Genomic DNA, 24,288 nt, shown 5'->3' on the forward strand with positions numbered 1-24,288 from the left:
CCTAGTGACACACGCCTGTAATCCCAGCAACATGAGAAGCTGAGGCAGGAACATGGCAAGTTTGAGGCCAGCCTCAGCAACTTAGCAAGACCCTGTCTCTAAAAATAATGAGCAGGATGCGGGAGGCGGGGGGGGGGTGGTTCTAGGGGTACAGCTCAGTGGCGGAACATCCCTGGCTTTAATCCTCAGTACTGCAAAATAATATACCAACATAGTCCCACAGAATGCTCACATAAAGAGTAAAGAAAGAAGCAACTTTAAATTTCTGTAATCCATTTTATTCATGTAGAGAGATGTGTTCAGAAATGGTGCCTGGAAAACTTGAACAAAATAATGGGCATCTTACAAATATTTGTAAGTATGATACTCATTTCTTTGAATTTATAAAAATCTGAAATGTCCTCCAAAAGTTTTGCTATGTGACAGTGGAACTAAAAGTAAGAAGAACAGCAACAGCTACCTTCAAATGCTTAACTTTAATAAAAATGTTCTTAAATATTGTTTTTTTTTTTTTAAATAAAAGGGCTTAGGAAGTGGTAACCTTTGCGTATCTGAGCCTGGCAACACGTCACAAGTGTCCCTCCTTCCTGCCTCTCAGCACAAGCTAGCCTTGGCTGGACCACTACCGTCCCAGTCCAATCAGTTGCAAAATAAAAAGGAAGAGGTTGATGATGTCCAAGTAGATGTTCAGGGCAGCAAAAACGTATTCTTCCGGGTCCAGGTCAGAGTGGTGATGACGCCCTCCCACCATGAGCTGCACATCCATCACCAGGTACTTAAAGGAAAGGAAGAAGAGTTAGCTACTGCAATCGTACCTGTCTATCAAACCAAGTGTCCTAAATGCTCTGGGAAAAAAAGCTGTTTTAGCTATAGCACAAAAATACTCTAGAAAGTCAGTTTGGGGCTGAGTATATTACTCTTTCGGCGTCATTCATGAAGTCCCCAAGTTTATACTCCTATAAAACCAAGTGCCTTATCTTCCTGAAGCCTGTGGGACCAGATCTGAGCTAAATCCAAAATCTTTGTACCTTTGGTTAATTATGTGGACCCAGTGGACAAAGTAGACGCAGAGATTAAACTACCAAATGCCCTCTATTTGTGATTTCCTTCCATGTCCTTGCTAAACAAGTAATCTAAGAGCTTTCCAAACACTTGATTCATACAGTAAAAATAAATCTGAATTCATGGAGCTCTGGGTAACAGCAAACCTTGCCACTGGGGATGGTTTAGTAATTAATGGTGCTTTATATCCAAAATAGAAAGAGGAAGAGAGGGGACTCCCATGTGATTAAGTCAGTCCCTAAGGAAAGGTTTTTGTTCAGCTGCAGTAGGTAAAATCATCAGGTCTTAAAAATGTCAAGATTTTTTTTTTTAAAGTCAGCGTGCCTCTCTCATTTTTGTGTTTGCTGCAAAGTGAGCAGTTACTTATATCCAGAATCTAGGCCAAATCTCCAAAACTGAAAGTAGAGAGAATCCTTGGAGTTTTTTTTTGTTTGTTTGTTTTTGTTTTTTAAGGGCTGGGGATGTGGCTCAGAGGTAGAGCGCTTGCCTAGCATGCATGGGGCACTGAGTTCCATCCTCAGCACCACATAAAAATAAAATAAAGATATTGTGTGTCCACCTTTAAATAATTTTTAAAAAAGATTTTTTAAAAGATAGATTTGAGAGCAATATTCACTTCAATGAAACCTTTCCCAAGGAGTCCAGGAGGAAGAGGGGGGAGAGGGGAAATGGAGGGGAGGAACAGGCCTCTTCCTGGGCAGCCTCACACCAGGTTTATGGCAGGTGCTATCTCACGTAGTGTGGGAACAACCCAGTGGCAGTGGGCCAGATTTCACTGAGTCTTGGTTATATTAGTGCGTCTCTGAGGGAGGTGCCAGAGCAGGTGTCTCACCTGAACTGCTCAGTCCCTTAGCCCTTTATCCCTAGGTCTCATCTGAGCACCTTTGGAAGGAAAAACAGCTAGAGTGGCCCATCCTTCCAGTTCTCCCAGGATTTTTAGGTGGCCTTGGAAACACTTCAGTCCTAGACAAACTGGGACATTTCGTCACTCAAAAGGAGCTGAGCATCCATCTCTCATCCTGGAGCCCTAACTCCTTTGCAGAAGTGCTTTTCTCTCTTTCTTGCATCCAAAAAAACCCTGAATTTATCTTGATCTTCTTACAAGAGGGGATTATGGAGTCTTAATGATTCTGCAGGCATGAAGTGGTTGGTTAGGAGTGTGGATTCTCAGGAGAGGTTATGTGTTCGAGGGCAGACAGGAAAGTGAGGGAGGAAGATGAGCAGAGATCCAGCTGCTCGTCCCCCTCCAAGGAGACCAGGGCTCAAGATCCCATTGAAGACACAGCCAACACACAGGGAAGCCCCAGCCAGGACTCAGACCCCCACCCCCAGGAGCATTTGGAAGTGTGGTACCCTGCCTCACTCCCTATCACAACTCTGATGGTTAAAACAGTCTTCTCCTCCAGCTGTCTGTCTGGTGTTCAGTGACCACCCTAAGCCAACAAGAGGTATATTTTACACGGAAACAAACTGCCTAAATGGGCCATAAGAGACACCACAGCCAGCACCAACACACAAAGGCTGAGCACATGGGAGCACAGGAGGATGGGCACAGATCAACTCCTATTACAAGAAAAGAAGTGAGAAAACTGCAGTGTGTGTGCTGAACTTTAACCGCTGGGTGTAAACTTTTCCAACATTTAAAAGATACGACCCAGGGGCTGGGGATGTGGCTCAAGTGGTAGCGCGCTCGCCTGGCATGCGTGCGACCCGGGTTCGATCCTCAGCACCACATACAAACAAATGTTGTGTCCGCCGAAAACTAAAAAATAAATATTAAAATTCTCTCTTTCTCTCTCTTTAAAAATAAAAAATAAAAAAAATAAAAGATACGACCCAATTCCAATAACAACACAAAAAGACAAATGATAAAGCAAAACATGGATGGTTTTAAAACTTGTTGATAATATACTGGATTCATTTTACCATTCCCTCTACTTCTGATTCTATCTGGAAATTTCCAAAATAGAAAAAACCTAATGAATGAGATGTAGCTCAATTGTTGAGTGCTTGCTCCATATGCGTGAGGCCCTGGATATCAGCCCTAGCACTGCAAAAAAATAAAATAATAAGACAAAATCCCCAAAAGAAGTGACATGATAAATGTAAGTGATGGAAAAACCTGGCAGCCCTGAAAAAGAGTGAGCTTGACCTAGGTCTGCCAGTATATGGAGACCATCATGTCTAAGTGACAAGGCCAAAGCAGAACATTATATATAGTGTGTCCATAGTACTGCAAGAGGAAATGGTGCTCATGTGGCAAAAAAAAAATTCTAAAAGGATTCCCAGAAATTACTTACAGTGGTTATCTCTGAGGACCAGGGAATCAGAGAGAGATTTTATCATAGTTTTGTAGTCTTCTATGTTGTTTGCATTTTAAAACAAATGCATGTAATACCTTTTAAATCAAATATTCCTTGAAATAATTGTGAAGATATGAAGCAAGAGACAGGTCAAAATGGAAGGAAAATTTTCTAGATGCATTGACAGTGACCCTGGCCAGTCCCCATGAGAAGTCCATGTTATGCAAGAATAGAAAAGAGACTGATCTAAGAGAGAAAATGAAATCACACCCTGCTACCATAAGTACCGAGGCTTATAAATAACCCTTTGTTCTCTTCTTAAATATTGACTCTTTGAGGAAAAGCAATGTTCTTGTGGACTTGGAAGGACCATCTAACTCTCCTGGGGGTGATGGTTTTAAATCTGACCTTATAAGAGGCAGCAAGTTGCCCAAGGGTTTCTAGTGAATTACTGACTCCACGTAACTAGCACAGACAGCACGTTCTTCATCAAGGAGAGGAAGAGACGGACTTACCATGGAGAAGAGCACGGTTCCGAGTCCAGCATACAGCACGTGCAGCCACTGCGGAGAGAAAGAAAACAGTTGTAGCTTAAGAACAAGACTTTGGAATAACCAAAGGATTTGCTTAGGTCACCGCTGATAGGTAAGGACCCAATATCAAGAAGAAAGTCGAACAGAGTCAACAGCATCCACTCAATTCCAACAAACAAGCAAAAGAAAACCAACCTCACACATGCCAAATAATTTTCCATGAGTAAATGCTGAATATCCCATGCATGGCAGGGCAAGGAGAATGTGTTGGACATGTTCTGCTTTTGCCTCATCCGCACATCTACATGTGTGAGGTTCTAGAGAATCCACCCTCCCTAGCTAAAGGCTGTGATGAGAGGTGGAAGACACCCACTGTGGAGACAGTGACTCTGCCAAGTGGTCAAGAAATTCTGCTCTGTAACTGGGCTTAGCAGATGTGCCAGGCCAGTCAGAAATCAATTCCCCGTCTAGAGGGATCCAAGCAGCACAGGCAGTTGTCATCATCCAGGGCTGGAGATCCACTGCACAAATAGAGATGGCCAGTCCATGCCAGCCCCAGAGAGGAAGGCAAGGTTTGTGTTCCTGTGGACCCAGCTCTTCTTCCCACCTAGGAGTTCCATGAGATTCTCCAGGTCATTGCCTTAAGCTAGTCTGAATGGGATATGTTCCTCGCAGCCAAGACACTCCTGACCAGAATATGGAACTAGTCTAAACACCCAAGGTTTGACTCCTGGGAAGAGGACAAGGCAGAGGTGTACAGCCCCTGAGAACAATAGGCCAAACCCTGCAGCCGGAGAGAGCTGGGCCTGGGAGGGGTGGGCAAGTGCACTCTGCTGGCCCGCAAGGTTCATGGTGCAGAAGGGAGACTGGGAACAGGTGACACCATCTGGAGGCCACAAGAGTTCCAGACTGTACTTTTCAGGAATGTTCTAAGAGTTCAATGTGCCTAGGTCTGACACATAGCAAGATCTCAATGAATATATTAAAGGAAAAAAATCTGGACTGGGCCAAGGAGCCTCCTCTAGGCTGCTACTGGCACATGTCATAGGGAACTCTCTTCCATACTCCTTCCTTCAAACAGGCTGCACCTGTACACAGGAGAAGACAGCTCCTGCCAGTAGCTTTACCTCAGGACCCTCTTGGGGAAGGCCAACAACAGTATAGAGTAGGCTCAGTATTTGCAGACTCCATCCCCTGCCCACGGTACCACCCAGTGATGTCAGTGTGGCTGTCAATAGGACAGACCTCAGAGACCTTCAGCTCCCAGGAGGGGAGCACAGTGACCTTGAGGCTGCTGGGCCCTGAAACTCACATCAATTTGTCTAAGGCACTGGCCCATCATTGGCTGGGAACAGCAGGGCCCTTCCTGGGAGGTAGGGGATGAAGGCCTTGTGTCCCTCAGACCACACCACATCTAGAATATTCTGCCCAAACTCCCTTTGTTCTCCTGCCCATGGCACCAGATATGCTGGCTGGTCCAACAGCTCTCCCAACCCGCATCAGTGCCCTCCTTCCCTTTTTCTCGCTTGGACATTTCTCATCTGAAAATCCTGGCATGCTCCCAACTCCACGTCTGCTCTCAGAGGACCCAGACTGACACAGTCAGCCCTACCTACATCCATCCTTTTTTTCTTTTTAATTTCTTTTTTTTTCTTTTAGTTGTTGATGGACCTTTATTTTATTCATTTATTTATATGCAGTGCTGAGAATTGAACCCAGCGCCTCACACGGGTGAGGCTACACCCCCAGCCCTCCACCCGTCACAACAGGTCTCTGAGGTTTCCAAACGGGAGCCCACTTACATATGATCGAATGAAGATTAAGAGAATTCCATAGATTACAAGTACGAAGAGGAAAACGAACAGCATTCCGTTTAGCAAGGTAAAATCCCACTGGGGAAACAAACAACAGCTCAGTTATCGTCTGGAAGGGATTTCTGGGGGTTCAGAGTTCATTTTTAACCCCATAGACAATTTGCCCTGACCAATTCAGGAAACCATGGAAACCCATTAGTGCCAACCACTGAAAAATGCTACCTAAAAAGTGTCATATTGACTGGGATTTGCTTCTGGAGGGAGAAAAAGGAAGGAGCATGAATGAAATGATAGAAGTCAAGAGTTGGTGATCCGGGCTGGGGATGTGGCTCAAGCGGTAGCCTGCTCGCCTGGCATGCGTGTGGCCCGGGTTCGATCCTCAGCACCACATACAAACAAAGATGTTGTGTCCGCCAAAAAAAAAAAAAAAAAAAAAGAGTTGGTGATCCCTAAAACTGTAGGTGATAAGTAACATGGGGTTCACTATGCCATTCTATTTTTATATTTATATGAAATTTCCCCTAGTAAAAAGGGTTCACTGGAAAAATGATGTGGATTTATGTGGATAGTAGTATCATGACTATTCACATTTTTAAGAACATATGCATAGAAAACATTATGGAATGAAATATACCCAGATATCAACTGGGAATCTTTTTTCATGTTTAAATGCATATAGTTTAATGAAGATATATACTAAGTTTTCAAAAATTGCTGTTTTTTTTTAATTTTGAAATTGATTACTGCAACTTTTCTTATTTTTGTCTTTTTAAACTAGCTTAGGCTGATCAGGGGCTTTTTTTTTAAATTTTTTTTTGTAGTTGTAGATGGACAGAATGCCTTTATTTTATGTATCTGTAGTGCTAAGGATCACACCCAGTGCCTCACACATGCCAGGCAAGCATATTGTCACTGAGCTATAGCCCAAGACCCCTTTCTTTTCTTTCTTTTTTTTTTTTTTTAAAGAAAAGGGATAAGACAGTCATCTTCTGCCTGGGGGAGGAAATAAATTATGCAGCAAAAGAAGAGCCTCAATATCCAAAATATCCTAAGTATGTTCTTGCATTGCCCCTCTTGCCCCCTACCCTGGAAATGCCCAGAGAATAATCTAAAGCACTGGTTCCCTAAGTGTGGGTCCCAGACCTGCAGCATCCATTAGCACCACCTGGGAAGTGCTGGACAGGCCCCACCTCAGACCTGCTGACTCAACAACCTTGGGGCAGGGGACTGGCAACGTCTCAACAGGCCCTCCAGGGGGTTGGGAGCAACTTTGTCTAGAACTGCGCCTTCAAAAAGACAACCACTAGCCACCTGTGGCTACTATACACCTGGAATGTGGCCAGTCCAAAATGAAATATGCTCTAAGTATAAAATACACACTAAGTTTTGAATTTTAACTCACAAAAGAATGTTAAACATTCATGTTTGTTATGTGGATTGCATGTTGAAATGGTAACGTTTCCTATATATTGGCTTAAATAAAATATATTGAAACTAGTTTCCTTTCTTTTTTCCCATATTGCTTATTGGTGCCATGTAATTTTATACAATGGAGGGTCACCTGTTTCTTTTCACTTTTTAAATGTGTTACTAGGAAATTTAAGACTGTCTTATTATATGACTTGGACGGTGCCTGACGGCATACTCCTCTTGACCAGCTCGGATCTACAGAGTAGTCAACTTGGCTCGTAACACTGACACCTTAGGCCTGGTCCTCCTTAGTGGAAAGGAAGACAACTGGGGTGAGGTTAATTCAGATGGGGAGCCCTGTTGGCTCTGAACAGACCTGAGATCAACAGGTGCTAAGTCACACCCGTGGGGGACTTTCAGCTCTAGAGACCCACAGAGCACACAGCAACCCTGGGATCCAGGTGCCCATCATTCAGGAACAACGATGGGTCATGGCATCTCTGCCCCCTACCCCTCTCCTGGGCCAGTGCCAAGAGCTCACAAGAGCCATACCCTCACCCTAAATTCCCAGACTCCGTTTTAGAGAGAAAAGGAGGAAAAGCCAGAAGTGGTACAAATGGTACTGTGGCCAGGCATGGTGGCACATGCCTGTAATCCCAGCGGCTTGGCCAGCCTCAGCAACAGTGAGGTGCTAAGCAACTCTGGGAGACCCTGTCTCTAAATAAAATACAAAATAGGGCTGGGAATGTGGCTCAGTGGTCGAGTGCCCCTGAGTTCTTCAATACCCTCCCCCCACACACACATACAAAAAAGTATTCTGGCACTTTAGAAGAAAGTGGACACAATATCTTTATTTTACATTTTTATGTGGTGCTGAGGATCAAACTCAGTGCCTCAAGCATGCTAGGCAAGCACTCTACCACTAAGCCACAACCCCAGCTCCTAGAGGGTTTTAAATGGTTAAATGGAGCTATGCTTTCCTCGGTGGCCCACCTCACTCACCTCAGGAGGGCATATCTGTTTACAAAGAGGCTGGTTTCTGCAAATGGCCAGTTTTGACAAGGCAAATATCACGCTGATATGAATTAACACTTCTGATACATTTTGACCAAATATTTTAGCAGGCCCTTCTGCCTCTCTGTTGCTTCTTCCTTTTTCTTCCAGAAAAAGCTAAAATTCTTCATGTATACAAGACACTCCCTACCATGCCAAACAATTGGAGAAAAACACTTCTAAGTTATTGAACTAAGACAAATCCATCATTTGCCAAGAGAAGGTCGCCAGAGCTAAAGAAAGGGCTGCTGAAAATATCTCACCAACTCCAGGAGCGTTTCAGGGCTGCAGAGACTGATGTCATACTTTAAAAAGAACAGTCCTGGATTACATAACCTTCTCCGGGTAATCTTGGCACTTTGGATCCCTGATGAACTGTAAACTTTTTGAATTTTAAACTCCTTTATTAGAGTCAGGGCCCCAGCAGGGAACAGTGGGTTGGCACACTCAAATAGGATGTTTTGAGGAGCATTTGTTTGTGAAAATACTATCCACGGGGAATCGAGCACAAGTGGGTCTAGGCTAGGAGCCACAGAGAGAGCTAGTGCCATCTCTAGGCTCAAAGGGAAGAGCACAGGGAGCCTGGAAGTCTGTGTTGGGTTGGCCACCTCTGGACAGTGAATTTTTTGTAAGAAACTCGACTGTGCTAAGAGGGACTGGTCCAGAGGTTGCCATGGGAATAAGGCCCTCTCTCCTCCCTGCCTCCCATCTCCAGCTGGGGATCCACTGGTCCAGGTCCATGGAAAGCCCAAAGTCAAGAGGGCCTTGGTGGGGAGACTCATAAGATCTCAGAGCTCAGGGGCCAGGTGCAGAAACGGGTCAGGAGGGACAAAGGAACACTCCCCGTACACCCCCTTAGGACAGAAATCTGTTCCAATTATACGTACTTTTGTTTGTAGAGCAAATATAGTGAGTGCTAATGTCACCAGAGTGGTTGCTGCTGTGGCCCACAACACTTCCTCCGCATTATAGAAACTAAAACCAGAGACTGCAATTACTGTTCTCATACCTTCAAGGAAAGGCACACACAATAATAAGGAAATATGTATCGAAGACTTACACTGATATGGTTCCAAGCAGCAGACCTTGAAGAAGTGTCTAAAAAAAAAAAAATTCACAATAAATCAGAAGCCTGCTTTTCAAGGCCTGAGGCTGAGAACCAGAATCCACAGGCGGTGGTTTGAAGTGTGGCTCTGGGCAGGATCTAGGGAGCAAGCAAGAGAGTACACGACCCTGGTGCTCAGAGCTATGGGGCGAGTGTGGGAAATCAACAGTACAACCAACCGTTTCTGTCACAGTCTTCCTAGGACTAACAAGAGGAAGCCGTTTACCAATGCAAGTTTCTTAAAACACAATAGTATATTTAGCATATCCAGTGAATTAAATACATATTAATTACGAACGTGGAAACCAAGTATGTGCATGTATATACACGAATGTGCCTCAGTAAAGCTCATATTCTGTATAATTAATACTATGCACTGATAAAAGAACATTTTTAAAGTTCATTTGTGGATTCTGTTGTCGTTAGTTGAATGGGGCCATCCACACAGTCTTAGAACACTATCAGATCAGGATATGCTCTCTATGAATGCTTCACCCAGAGTCTGGGTACTGACCCTTTCCAAAGGACCTGGGGTGAGAACCCAGACCTTCCCAGTGCCAGGAGATGGAACTGGGGAGCAGTTCCTGGCATGTGGCACTGCGTCTGTAGGCGCTAACCCTGGGAGGAAGGAGGAAGGCTGCACTGGAGAGTTCCCACCACCCAAAGGGAGCCGAGGCTGGCGGGGCCAAGAGCCAGCAGGCAGTCAAGCTGGAGGATGAGAGCAAGGACGGCACCACAGATGTGTCAGGCTCAGGACAGCCACAGCCACGCTGTGAGGACGACAGCCCGCGGTGGTGGTGGGACTACGTTCCTCACGCTGCTGAAGGCTCAGTCAGAGCAAACCCGGGGATGTGGAAGATCCACGGAAAGAGCCAGGAAAGGGTCCTTCTGTTTCAGGGAACAAAAAGGAGGGTGCAACCTGACAAGTTTGAGGGCTTCACGGCTTTGGCTTTGAACTTGAGCCAACAGGATCAGAGGCTGGAAAAGAACTGGAGCTTCAAAGTCCTGGGTTACCTGTCTGGCTCTCCCAGGCCCAGGCTCTGCCTGACTCTACTTTGATAAACTTGCCTAAGTAGGCTATCTCTGTTTCCATTACAGGAACCAGGCATTTACTTACTCCATGTACACACCATATTGTAGTCATACGCTTCCCTCCACCTTCCTCACAAGACGCTTCCTCCCTCTTCTCCTAACTCAGTTGTTTCATTGCAGCATATTAAAGGTATGTGTGTGTGTGTGTGCGTGTGTGTGTGTGTGTGTGTGTGTGTGTGTGTGTGTGTGTAGAGAGAGGGGGACAGAGAGAAGGAAAGGAAGAGGAACAAATCGGCTGTAGACTCAAAGCTGTCTGATGACTTCAAGAGCTCAGAGTATGGGCTCCAGGGGTCAAGGTTTCATGGGACAAAAACTATCTTCCATGAGTATGTTTTCCTGTTTTCTTTCAACTCCTTTTTCAAAATGGTTTTACCCCTATACTTCCTAACACTTGGGCAAGATATTAACCCTAGAAAATACAGCTAATTCTTTCCCCCTCTACAATATATCTTCTCTTCAGTTGTTACTTGCTTTGAGAACAAAACCTCAGCAAGGACAGCTTCTCTGGAGACCAACAGCTTTTATCTGTCTCCTCTTGTAATCTGCATTGAAACCATTTGAAATGTTAAAAGGAAAAATTCAAGCATTTCTAGGAAACTTGCCCTCTCCTCTCCTCTCAGCTGCAGAATCCCACAGCTCCCTAAACCTGCCCGTTGCCCTGCCCACTCTCAGGTGCTTTCTGGGCTGTCAGGGCAGGCACCGGGACACCCTCTGCTTGCCAACCTGCGCAACAAGCAGGGTATCCATGCCAACGCAGGGAGGCTCCTCGATGCTCTCACAGCAGAGGAAATGCCTGACTGCGGGCAGCAGGCAGCCAGTCTTCTCCAACCTCAAGAGGAAGCTATTCCTCCTGGGTGCTGCTTGATATGGAATGCTGAGACCGACATCTTGGTCATGGGTCCTTGTTTGCTTTGACCACCAGGAGGTGCAGAACCAAAGCTAGGATCCCTACACCCAGGTGTACAGGAGTTAGTGCATCTTGCACATCAATAGAACCACTGGGTTTATTTTCCTATTTTTTCTCAACATCTTATCTTGCACACATTTGCATAAGCTACCTCAAATCTGATTTGGAACCAGATAAGGAATAAACTTACTTACCAATTGGTAAGTAAATTTTCTTATGCAAGGATGGTCAACACTGCATGGAAGAAACTCAAAGACTCAAAAAGAGAATCATGTGCTGACTCTATTCCTGAATCACACTGGGATGGTTCTGGATTTTCCCAAGAGGAGCAAAACACCATAGCAATTGCTACACGTGAGTTCCTGGGAGACCAAGGCTTCCAGAAGGTTCTCGCCTTCTGGGCCCAATGGTTCTGTTAAGTGAGAGGGTTGGGGAAATAACTCTTAGATGTTGCTAAGTCCCTGGGAGTTTAGTGTTGGGATGGAAGTGGGGATAATGACGGGAATCCAGATTCTATTCAAGGTCAGGAAATCTAGGCACTCAGGTAGCTGTTGAGAGCTGGAAACATCCTGGGGTCTTTCTGTTCTGAGCAGAAGAGAAAGTAACTGGCTACAAGAAAGGGAGCCACATAGTTTCGTGTGACCTAGAGGGGTACATAATGACAGAAAAGCAGGTGTAAAGAGGTTCTGTCACAAGTGGGGTCAAGTCACCCTAGAGAGGCTCTGAGGAACCAGGAACCAAAGTGAGGATAATGAGCAAGAGAAGCCCTCGGACTCCCAACTCTTGGGCGCTGGAAAAGTTCTCCTGAACTGAGAAGAAAGTTCTGGAACTGGGAACAACCTGAGCTCAGAGATGGCTTCTGCTCCCAGAGGGACTGGAACGAGAAAAAAACACACACCGTACAAAAATAAAGAAAATGACATTTCTCAATCATGAGTTTGTGAACTAGATACGAAACCACCTTCCAGAACAAAATGTGCTTATTGTGCCTGACAGAGATCCCGGGACAATCAAGTTACCTGTTCTTGAAATGCAGCCCTGACTCATGAGAGGGTTCCCCAGGTAGCCTTATCAGAGCTCAGCTTGCCAGTGGAAGGAGCAGCTTAGGAGTCCAAACTCTCTAACTTGCTAAAGGGGTGTAGATACCTCGCAGGTAAGTTTACTACCTCATTACAACCAGAATTTCTCTCAGGAGTATTCCACAGATAATCCCTACGTGCATTACTCCACAAGAAGAGTCTCCACAAGAAAAGGGAATGAATTTAATATGGCAACTAAAATATACTTCAGAGATGAACTAGAGCATGTGCAAAGTTTACTTACAAAGAATCCCAGGAGAATGTAATTTGCAGGCACCTGACGGCGGAGATTCCCACAGCAGGCAAGTATAATTAGTACAACAAAAAATGCTGGGCTGCAGGATAATGTAAAACCCAGTGTTATTTGCATCCAGTGATCATATTATATGATATATACAGACAGATATGCAGACTATATCATTAAATGACATTATCTGATAAGAATTACAAAATTATAAAAATGATATTTCCTTTCTCTCTTCCTCTCTGCCTTTAAAATTTTTTTTCATTGCCATCTGAAGATAGCTTGTGGGATTTAAAAAATAATTATAGATTCATAGCAAATTGCAAAGAGACCAAAAGGTCCCATGAAATCTACACTCAATTTCCTCTAATGATTGCAATTTATTATTTATAATATAATATTAAAATCAGTAATTTGATATTGGTATAGTGTGTCTATTGTGTCTATCTAGTTCTTTGACATAAAACTATGACACAAATCTATGTGTAAATACAAGTAACAACCACCATGATCAAAATTCAGAGCTATTCCATCAATAACACATCTACAAAGACTTTTCTGGTGTTACCTACTCCCTTTATTGTCATGCGCGCACGCACGCGCGCGCGCACACACACACTGCACACACACCCCTCAATCCTGACTGGTGGCAAGCACTCATTTGTTTGGTTTCCATCTATATAATTTCATAATTTCGAGAAGGTTATGCCTTTATTACCTCATTTTGAATAGTAGTAGAACCTCAGTCAATAGCTAGTAGAAAAACAAGATTTTACTAAAGTTGAGGATACTTACAAGAGTGCATAGGTGAACCAGGGGTTTGAACGTACCCATGTTTTTAAACCTTTCCTGGTTAAGAAAAAAAATTGATATAGTTTTACATGACAAATAGTACATTCTGTTAACTGATGTCATTCTTAAACAGAAGTAAAACACTATCATGAAAAGAATGGCAGGAGCCCACAATGTTTAATAATGACAGATGGGGATAAAACTGTGGAGTTTTGCCTAGCACAGGTGAGGCACTGGGTTCAATTCTCATGTACCACATATAAAAATAAATTTAAAAATAAAGGTCCATTTACAACTAAAAAACGTTTAAAAAAACTGGCTTTTTTGTTTGTTTTTCTGTTTTTGCTTTTTTTTTTTTTTGTACTAGGGATTTAACCCAGTGATGTTTTATCACTGAGCCACATACCCAGCCCCCCCTTTTTTTTGAATTTTTAAATTTTGAGACAGGGTCTCACTAAGTTGCTTAGGTCCTCCCTAAGTTGCTGAGGCTGGCCATGAACTTGCAATAATCCTCCTGCCTCAGCCTCCTGAGTCACTGGGATTATAGGCATGTACCACTGCACCCGGCTGGAAACATTTTTCTTAAAAGAGAAATAGACTGGAGATATAGCTCAGAGCAAATGCTCAGCATGAGTGAGGTCCTGAGTTCCATCCCCAACACCAAGGGGAACAAAGATGCATTTATAAAAAAGGCATTTTTTGTAAGTGGTAAGTCAAATTTAAATAAATGCAAACACCTAGGGAAGTTCTTTAAAAAGTACTGAGATTGATATGCATGCAAGGTAAAATAAATCAATTCATCTATTTCATAAGTTCAGATTTGCATAGGATGCACACTTAATCAGTAATAGATCATAGTCTCTCAAATAATTCCAGCCTCCAAGTTCTCACCTTTTTCCTGTATCCAGTTTAATCTGTGAAAATAGGGCAAGTAAAATAGTACCCAAAATAACAGGAAGAAAAACGTTCTTGGCTTAAGAAGGAGGTTAAAGTAGAATTCTAGAAATCTATCACCACCTTGGTCTAGGAGTTGCTTCAGAAAAACAAACCTGTAGAAGTATCATTTCCAATGAATAATTAAGAAAAATATAATTTTTAAATGATCAAAATTAAAAAGAGTTGATTCAATGAGAATTAATGTGAAAAACTTAACATTTTATGCTACACCAGTGATAAAGACTTACCAGAAAATAAACATGCTGATAATTGTCGCAGTGACCAACAACTGGGCTGACAGGAGAAGGAACACTTTCACAATGAAAGCTGAGAAGACAGAAACATTATTTTAGTGACACAAATATTCCAAAGTAAAAATACAAATGTAATTACCTAATTTTGATACTTAATGAAGTTTTCCTTTGATTTTTTATAATGTTACTGAATTTTTTATACCTTTATTTTTTTAAATATTTTTTTATTTGTTGATAAACCTTTTTTTTTAATTTATATGTGGTGCTGAGGCTGGAACCCAATGCCTCATTCATGCTAAGCAAGCGCTCTACCACTGAGCCCCAGCCCCAGCCTCTTCCTTTGATTTTTTTGAGAATGAGAGAGGTAGTGAGAGCTAATTTCCAGTCAGCAAATGCAATAACAAAAACAAATACAACTCTGGAGAGCCTTTAAAGAGTATTTAATCAAAGGTGGACACAGTGACATGTCTGTAGTCCCAGAGCTTGGAAGGCTGAGGCAGGACGATCCCTAGAGCCCAGGAGTTCCAGGTCAGGCTGGACAACATAGCAAGAGTCGGTCTCGAGTACAAACAACAACAACGGAAAATAATTTCAGCCAATTGTTAATTATGTTTTATTGGAGACCTTAGATTTTATCTATAGAAACCCAAATTTTCACAAACTCAGGGATTTAATTCTTTATTAGGCACTCTCCACCTTCCTTAGGACCAAAAGTGATCAGAAAGTCTCGGGATGTGGCAGTTCCCTCCTAGGGATCCAGCTACTCCCCTGGGCAGAATGGACAACAGCAACAGCTCAGGGGCTACAAGTGAACAGGATATTTACTCCTCTGGAGGTGGCCCTGGGCTGCAGAGTTTTCAGAGATCCCAACTCTCCAACCTGACTGCCATTAGCAACCCCCTTCCCTCCTATTTATAAATGCAGAAACTAAATAACCTGGTGAATTATGTCAGATCAGAGAGTTCCAAGTGAGTGACAGCAAAGTATAGTATGCCAGCATCTCTTTTTGCTCACTTTTAAGAATATTTTTTAGTTGTTGATAAACCTTTATTTTATTTATTTATTTTTATGTGGTGCTGAGACTCAAACCCAGTGCCTCACCCATACTAGGCAAGCGCTCTACCACTGAGCTACACTCTAACCCCTCTTTTTACTTACTTTCTACTGCACAGGTAGAAAACATGACACTGGCAAAGACAATTTTCTTTTTTGTGTGGCATTATCTCAATTTAAAAGGAAAAAAATGAAATAATGCTATTTAGAGTGAACTCAAAGGACGGTCAACTCTGTCCTTTTGCTGGGCAGTTTCTATTCACGAAAGCGTGACAACAGAGGAGAGGGACAAAGCTTTCTTAATCAAAATACCAGAACATACATATCCAATTGTGTGCTGCCTTCACTAAAATATTCATTTATCTAAAGTTAATTTGGCATCTATTGTATAGCAGGGACTGTGAGAGAATAAATAATAAATGTGGCCCAGAATCATAATAATAGACCCATAGATCAATGAACTAGAGTTGAGAGTCCAGAAATAAACCCTTGCTTTTATAGTCAATTGATTTTTTTAACAAATGTGCCAGAACAATTCAATGAGGGGCAAGAATAATCTTTTCAACAAAAGGAGGAATTAGGACCTTTTCCTCATGCCACAACACAAAGATTAACTAAAAATTAGGTCCTAGGCATAAACATAAGAGATAAACTCTTAGAAAAACAAAGGCAGAAGCCTTCATGAGCATCAACTAGGTAATGAGTTCTTAGATATGAGTCCTAACGCACAAGCAGGAAAAAAAAATGGATCAATTGGATTTTCATCCAAGTAAAGGCTTTGTGCCTCTAATGACATCATCAAGAAAGTCAAAGAACTCACGAGGGTTTTCTGACAAAGGACTTTCTTTCTTTTTTTAAAATATTTTTAGTTTGGGGCTGGGGATGTGGCTTAAGCAGTAGCACACTTGCCTGGCATGCGCAGGGTGCTGGGTTCGATCCTCAACACCACATAAAAATAAAATAAAGTTATTAAAAAATGTTTTAGTTTTTGATGGACACAATACCTTTATTCTATTTATTTATTTTTATGTGGTGCTGAGGATTGAACCCAGTGCCTCACACGTGCTAGGCAGGTGCTGTACCACTGAGCTACAACCCCAGCCCCAGGACTTTCTGACTAGGGACTTGTTCTACAGTCCATGAGGAACTCTTGTAATTCAATAACAAGGAGACAAATGACATAACTAAATACAGGCAAAGCTTGGGCAGCAGCCTCCCACACTGACTGCCTGGCCACAAGACTCGCTTTGACCAATGGGACATTTGCATGTGATGCAAACAGAGGCTTGGACAGCTTGCCTATCGGAGGGTGTCCTCAGTACACCTCCTTCTTGGGACCCACATGGCGAGAAGCTCAAGCCACAAGAAGTCAGCCAACACCCAACATCAACTGCCAGGCATGTCAGGGAGACACGACAGACACAGCAGTCTCAGCCACTGTCTGATTATGAGAGCACAAAGGTTGCCGACTGAGCCCTGGCAAACCCTAGAATCATGAGAGAGAAAGAAAATGGTGGGTTTACAAAAACGGAGAGAGTGGTAGTGGCTTTGAATCTTATTCTCCAAAGAAGACATTTGGATGACCGATTGAGCATGTGAAAAAACACAAATCAAAACTCTAATGAGATACCACTTCACACACACCAGAATGACTATGATCAGAAAAAAGTTGGCAAGGATGTGGAGAAATAGAAACCTTCATATATTGATGGTTGGAAGGTAAAATGTCAGTTTATATTTTATAAACTGTTTATAACAGTTTGGAAGTTTCTAGGTAGCTACCCAAGAGAAATGAAAGGATGTTCACACAACAGCCAAGGTTGACTGCAGCATTGGTATGTAATAACCACATAGTGAAATAGCTCAAATCTCTGTCAACTGATGCATGCATGGTTAAACAAAATGTGTTATACCCAGGTGATGGATTACTACACAGCCATAAAAAGAAATGAAGTAGAGACACATACTACAACATGGTTGAGCCTTGAAACCTTGATGCTAAGTGAAAGAAGGAAATCACTAACCACCACACGTTGTGCAACCCCCATTTGTATGAATCGCCCAGAAGAGGCAAATCCATGGGGACAGAAAGCAGATTTGTAGGAAATAACCACTAATGAGTAAAAGATTTATTTTTGAAGTGTTAAATATGTTCTTAAATTGACTGTGGTGATGCCTGTATAACTATATAACAACCATTGAGGTATACCCTTAAAAGTAGTAAATTCAAACATCTGTAGATTATATCACCATTCAGCTGCTTTAAAAATTTTTAGTCTAAGGCTGGGGTTGTAGCTCAGTGGTAGAGAGCTTGCCTAGCACATGTGAGGCCCTGGGTTCAATCCCCAGCACCACCTAAAGCTGAAATAAAGATATTGTGTCCGCCTACAACTAGGAAAATAAATACTTAAAAACAATTTTTAGTCCATGGGGCTGGGGTTGTAGCTCAGTGGCAGAGCACTCCTAGTTTCAAACACCATGGAAAAAAATTGTAGTCCTCATCCCCATAACTCTTAATCCATTACCCGACTCACCCTACCCCCTTCCTTTTTCCGTAGCACTTTCATCTTCTTATATACTACATCATTTTTTAAAAAGAGGGAAGTGCCCAGACTTCTTCCAGAAGAAGCAGATACGAGTGACTAACTCTAACGCTGGTGAGGAGGCTTCTGCCTACTTTTCGATGACACCTCCTTAAGCCTCATTTCCACATCTGTTGGGCGATCAACTTGGTTTGCAGGTTGCTGTAAGAACTAAATGCAGTCACATTTCCCTTGCATGACACCCTGAGGGCCTGGCATCTGTGGCAGAGGCACCCGTTGCTAGAGGCGCCCACTCCCGCTGGCTCCCTTGCTATCTGACCCAGATCTTGGTAAGGGCAGCAACGGACCCAACTGAACCAGGACAGGGAGAGGTAGCCATGCAATACAGACAGGCCAGTGACAGGCCACTGTAAACTCCCGCGGCTTCCGAGGCAGCCTCAGGAAGAGGTCAGGTGGACTGATTCAGGACACCTCTCTGTGAATGGTGTCCCCTTGGAGCCGTCTGGGCAGCTGCCCTCTCTTGTCCCCTTGTTTGTCTTTGTCCCTTTGCCTTTTCTCTTTTCTTCCTGATGGGCAAGAGCTCCAGAAGGTACCTTTCTAGTCACAGGCTGCAGGGTATGGGCCACAGGGTGACAGTGGTGGGATTCAAAGCTCACAGTCCACCTGCCAGTTGTCCAGGCCTGGGAAGGCTTAAGGGTGACACAGTGGCCAGCGGGGACCTGAGACATTAGCTTCAAACCACCTTCCTTTGAATAGCATATTTCAGGAAAGAAGAAAAAAAAATCTCATTTAAGTCTCAGGTTTTTAGGTCTCTCTTACTAGTTGCTGAATGTCTTCCTGACTTACAGAGAATATTTAGGACATCCAATGAATACCTTTTGAAACTGAAGTCAATATTATGTTATCACTTGGAATGTGGGGAGAACATTTTGTAGTTAATGACTAATTCTCATTTCTTTAAAAGGCCAAAAGTTGTTTGCCACATGTATATTATGAATTTCTGAATCTCCTGGACAACTTGGGTGTAGTCTACCATTGCGGTACTCTATCCTATCTCATGATACAGTGTGAGTAGTAAAAGCTAATAGAATAATAATAAAAAGTCTCTCTGACAAGCAACCACACTGTGGAAATACTTTAAAAGAATGTTTGCCAAGGTAAGTGCTAGTAAGTGGTTGTCCTGCAATTGTTCAGAAAATAATGACAAGAAAAAACAATGTCTCTCCATGTTCAGTACTGATGCCACCTCTGCTGTGCTCTGTTTTGTGTCTGAGGTGCTAGGTAGCGAACCCAGGGCCTCACAGGTGCTAGGCAACTGCTGTACTCACTGAGCTACACCCTCAGCCCTTGCTGCAACGTTTTTCCCTTTACTTTTAGAATATTTTCAACTACAGTTGGTTGACTCCATCTATGTGGAATCCCCAGATAGGGAGAGTCAGTACTTATAAGAAATGAGGTAAGAATAGGAAAGCAGTTGTTGAACTAAGTGGGTAGCTGAATCCTCATTGCCGAAATCATTGATTTATTCTTTGATATGAAAAATAAAGGTCAGTTAAAGAGCTAGCTTTATTTTGTGATACAGTCAATTGTGGAAACTGACTTCAAGTTCTTCACGTTGAAAAGGGAGGGAAGGAGAGCAAGAGAGAGGGTAGGAGGAGGAAAGAAAGGAAGCAAAAAGAAAGGAAGGTAGGCTAAAAGTTCATCCGCATTTGCCTAATTAGCATAATCCCCAGAATGCACTATTTGGGGGGCTTTGAAAAGTTAATAGGATATACAGTGATTTTGCTTCTGGATAGATACCCAAAAGAACTGAAAGCAAGTGCCTGAAAAGATCTCAGTACTACTATATTCACAGCAGCATTATTCACAATAGGCGAAATGTGGGAACACTATGTGTCCATCAGAGCATGGGTGGATGAGCAAAATATGACAGACACACACAATAAAATAGCATCTAGAATTGAAAAGGGAGGAAATTCTGACATATGCTACAACATAGGTAAACATCAGGTGAAATAAGTGAGGCAGGTCAGTCCTCAGAGACACATGCTGCATGATTCTCCTCGTGTCAGTTACTTAGAGTGGTCACATTCCTAAAGACAGAAAGTAAAATGGTGGTTGCCACAAGCTGCAGGGAGGCAGAACAAGGAATTATAACAATGGATACTGAATTTGAGTTTTGTGAGGGGCAAAAGCCATATGAATGGATGGTGGTGATACTTGCACAGTGTTTAGAATGTATCTAAAGTTTTAAAATGTTTTGGTAGCAACTTTTTAAGCTATATATATTTACCAAAATTTTAAAAATACATTTTCAAGAGAGAGAGAGAGAGAGAGAGAGAGAGAGAGAGAGAGAGACAGCATTTGCTCTTCTTTTCCAAAAAGGTAATTTCTGTCTTCTCACCTCTGCGGACAGCATCGTCTGAGAATGCGGTGGTTGTGACTGTACTGCTGTCAGCTGGGGTTGGCTCATCTGAAATTTGTACCACATAGGTATGTGCGCGATCAGTAGCCTTGGGGTGTGGACTCCCTTGGGCTTCCTGGACCCCAGGTGAAGGTGTAGATTTGGGGGGCTGGCCAGATTGAGATTGGGCCCTTTTATCTGCTGCTTTCCGAATCAGATGTTGATCTCCCGAACTAAAGTCTATTGGCTCACTGATCTCCAAGTCCATTTTCCTGGAAGAGAAAAAGTGTTATTCATGTCCATACCTCTATAACCTTAGATCCCTGTGACATTCAGGTAATTCCCCCCCCCCAATTTTAATTATCTTGGCCCTGTCCTTGAGCACCAAGCCATGACAGTGCTTAATAAACATTCATTAAACAAATCATGAACAAATCTTTGTAAGATGAGGCTCATAGAGTAGAATAACTTGCATTCTATTATGAAATTAATATTTTTATAAAACAGGGATCTAAGGCCACCAAAGAGCTCACATTTTGAATAGAAGGTAAGCAAACAAGCAGTAAGGTGAGAGACAATATAAGCAGGCCAGAAGTGTGGAAGGATGGTACGAGAGCCCTTCATAAAGGGCTGGAGGAACAGGCAGGGAGTAGAAGGGGTTTTCCAAAGCTCCCAGAGAAGTGGGGGTTAAGCCAAGCCTGCAGGTTGTGTAGGAGTTGGTCAAGGGAAGAGGTGGAATATGGTTTTCCCAGGCAGAGGGAACAGCCTGGAGCAGGGGAGGAGCAAGCAGACAGGTCTAGAAACTGAAGGAAGTTCAGGTATCTGGGGTACGAAGCTCAAGCGTACAATGAGGTTAAACAGAGGGGCGTGGAGCACATCACTGGCGGCTGGCAAGTAACTTAAGGAGTCTGGGTATGGGAGGCAGAATAACAGTTCCCAGCGATGCGCACATCCTAATCCTCGGGACCTGTGGACATTACCTTGCATGTCAAAAGGAACACTGCAAATGCTGTTAAGGACTTTGAGATGGGGAGATGATCCTGGAACCAGTCAAATCACAAGGTTTCTTACGATCCGAATTTTAAGAGGGAGACAGAGGGATAGAAAAAGAGAAGGAGAAGGGACAATGGAAATAGAGGTCGGAGGGTTACAGGTGTTGTCTTTGAAGATGGAGAAAGTGGCCATGGGTAGAGGTGTGCTAAGGATGTTGGAAAAAGCAAGGAGTTGGATTTTCCTCTAGAGCCTCCCGAGAAGAATGCAGCCCTGCTGGCACCTCAGCTGTAGCCCAGCAGAACTGATTCAGGGCCTCTGACCTGAGGAATCAGAGGATAATCAACGTGTTGTTGTCATGCACCAAGTTTGTGATGATTTCTAACAGCAGGATGTCAAGGGTTCTCTTGGGGAACATGAGGACTCAGCAAGTCCCCTGCTGTAGGCCTTCTGTTCCACAATGGGCCACGAAGGAGTCTGGGAAGGAGACTGCTGAGAGAGCAAAGGCTTGGACAAGCTGGAGGCCAAGGGGGAAGGGCAAAAAAAGAGGTCTCAACAAAACCCCAGGCTCCTGGAGAAGCAGATGTGATTCGGTAAAAATGTTCCCTCTCCTTAAATTACTTTCTACGCTTTACAAGGTTTGTTGGAATTTTTTTCCAATACACGAAATTGTAATTGTAAAGTTCACTGGAAACAGTAAACGTATGAGAATAATCAAGAAACAGTGAGAAAGAGAAGAATTGTGAGGGGAGGGGTAGTGATTTACTTTATCAGGAATCAAAACATCATCAAACAATATGGTTAAAATTATAGTACTAATGTGGCAATAGATAAATGGATCAATGGGATGGGAGAGATTCAAAAAACAAACTGATATATTTGGGGATGTAATATTGGATAAAGATGGAATTTCAAATTATTGTCTCATGCTACTGGAACAATTATGTATTTGGAAAACAAAATAAGCTTTGATACCTATTTTGCATTATATACAAAAATGTATTCCCTGTGAATTAAACATATTATCATATATAATAATAGTCATAGATATTCTACAATAAAATACAAGGGCCGAGCACAGTGGCACACGCCTGTAATCTCAGTGGCTCGGGAGGCTGAGGCAGGAGGATGGCGAGTTCAAAGCCAGCCTCAGCAATGGGGAGGCGCTAAGCAACTCAGTGAGATCCTATGTCTAAATAAAATACAAAATAGGGCTGAAGATGTGGCTCAGTGGCTGAGTACCCCTGAGTTCAATCCCTGGTACCAAAACAATAAAATAAAATACAAGGAAAATTTTTAGAAGGCTTTGTAAGAATGATACCATAAAAGAAGTGCTGGGCAGATTCGGGTACAGGAATACTTCAATGCCATTACAAAAAGATACCAATAAATCTAAAATGCAAAATAATAAAAATAATATTTGCAAAGCTTTCTGTACTGTAAAAAGGACTTTATCAATGAAAATACAGACAACCCAAGACAAGGATGAGAAAAAAAACATGAACAGGCAATTCACAAAGGAAATTTTAATGGTCAGTAAATTTCTCTTCTGAGAAAGCAGCAAGACCTCACAAACAACCAAGAACTGTAAGTAAAAACAATAGTGAAATGTAATTTTTTTTTCATAAAAGACTGGCAAAGATTAAATATAATCCTCAGGCTTGTAAGAATATAAAGAAACAGATAACTGAGAGCCTTGCTTGCATGGGAACTATGCATGCTTATTTCCCATGGGATCCCTCCTCCAAGAAAACACTTGAAAATATATATATATATATATATATTAATTATAAAAATTAAGTATACTTCAATCCTAAATCATCTTTTATAATGGTATTGCTAAAAAGATAAATATGAGCCAGCCTAAATTCATTATATGTTAGCTATTCATTATTATATTTATTTTTCTCTAGATTTTAAACAAAATTAAAATAGTATCATGCCACCCCCAAAACAGTCATGGGCCCCAGGCATGCACATGCCTACTGTGCCTAGTGGGTAAGTCAGCCCTGGTACAACCTGGCAGCATGAAAACTTTTTTGGGAAGTGGAATGGGATGCAATTTGGCAGCATCTATCAGATATCAAAATGTGTATTGTTAGACCCAACTGTTAGGATTTTAGAACTTTACCCCATAAATATATTCACTAGTAATTAAAGATACACATAAAAGGAAATTAATTACATCATTCCTTGCTTATAACTGCAAAACAAAACAAAAACAAGGAAAATGGCCTAATATCCATCAGCATATAAAGGGTTAAATTAATTTTGGATAGGAAAAGGCAGATATATATGGATTAATGTGAAGTTCACTGTGATACAGGTTTGAATTTTTAAAGTAAGATTAGAAAATAATATTTAGTAGAAAATCATATTTAGTGAGGTTACTTAAATGTTACACACACACACACACACACACACACACACACACACACACCTTCCAAGGAGTGCAAAGATATACTACAAACTGTTATCTCTGACATAGCAGAGTTGGGGAATACACTCTGAATGGTATGGATTTTAACAATGAACATCTATTACTTATAATAATAATAAAATATATATTTACATTTTGAAGAGAAAAAGATCTATTTCTCTTGTTGATAAAGTCTGGAGCTCTTCTGAGAAAGCAGCCTTCACACAAAAATGAGAAGCATTGAAAGATGCTCGAATAACCAACCTGGTTTCTCCCCGAGTCCTGTGAATCAGAA

At 42.4% G+C, this 24,288-nt stretch overlaps 1 protein-coding gene across 1 annotated transcript; it reads right to left on the reverse strand.

The window, feature by feature from the left end:
• Positions 1–622: 622 nt before the first annotated feature.
• On the reverse strand, positions 623–24,177 carry LOC113199903 (protein lifeguard 1-like). Its single transcript, XM_026413071.1, has 10 exons — positions 24,147–24,177; positions 20,585–20,856; positions 14,579–14,657; positions 13,398–13,451; positions 12,603–12,693; positions 9,236–9,273; positions 9,063–9,150; positions 5,701–5,790; positions 3,881–3,928; positions 623–775 (listed from the first exon to the last, which is right to left on the reverse strand). Coding segments are annotated over exons 1-10 (915 nt in total). The 5' UTR covers positions 24,149–24,177.
• Positions 24,178–24,288: the final 111 nt, after the last annotated feature.

This window comes from Urocitellus parryii, chromosome 3, assembly GCF_045843805.1.
Source record: "Urocitellus parryii isolate mUroPar1 chromosome 3, mUroPar1.hap1, whole genome shotgun sequence".
NCBI lineage: Eukaryota > Metazoa > Chordata > Mammalia > Rodentia > Sciuridae > Urocitellus > Urocitellus parryii.

Bases quoted from the DNA above. Each gene is read 5' to 3' on its own strand.
- LOC113199903 (XM_026413071.1), bottom strand. The intron at 12,694-13,397 runs GTAAGTATCCTC...ATTATCCTGCAG, and splicing joins TGGTTCACCTATGCACTCTT to CCCAGCATTTTTTGTTGTAC. The intron at 9,151-9,235 runs GTAAGTCTTCGA...CTCTGGTTTTAG, and splicing joins CTGCTTGGAACCATATCAGT to TTTCTATAATGCGGAGGAAG.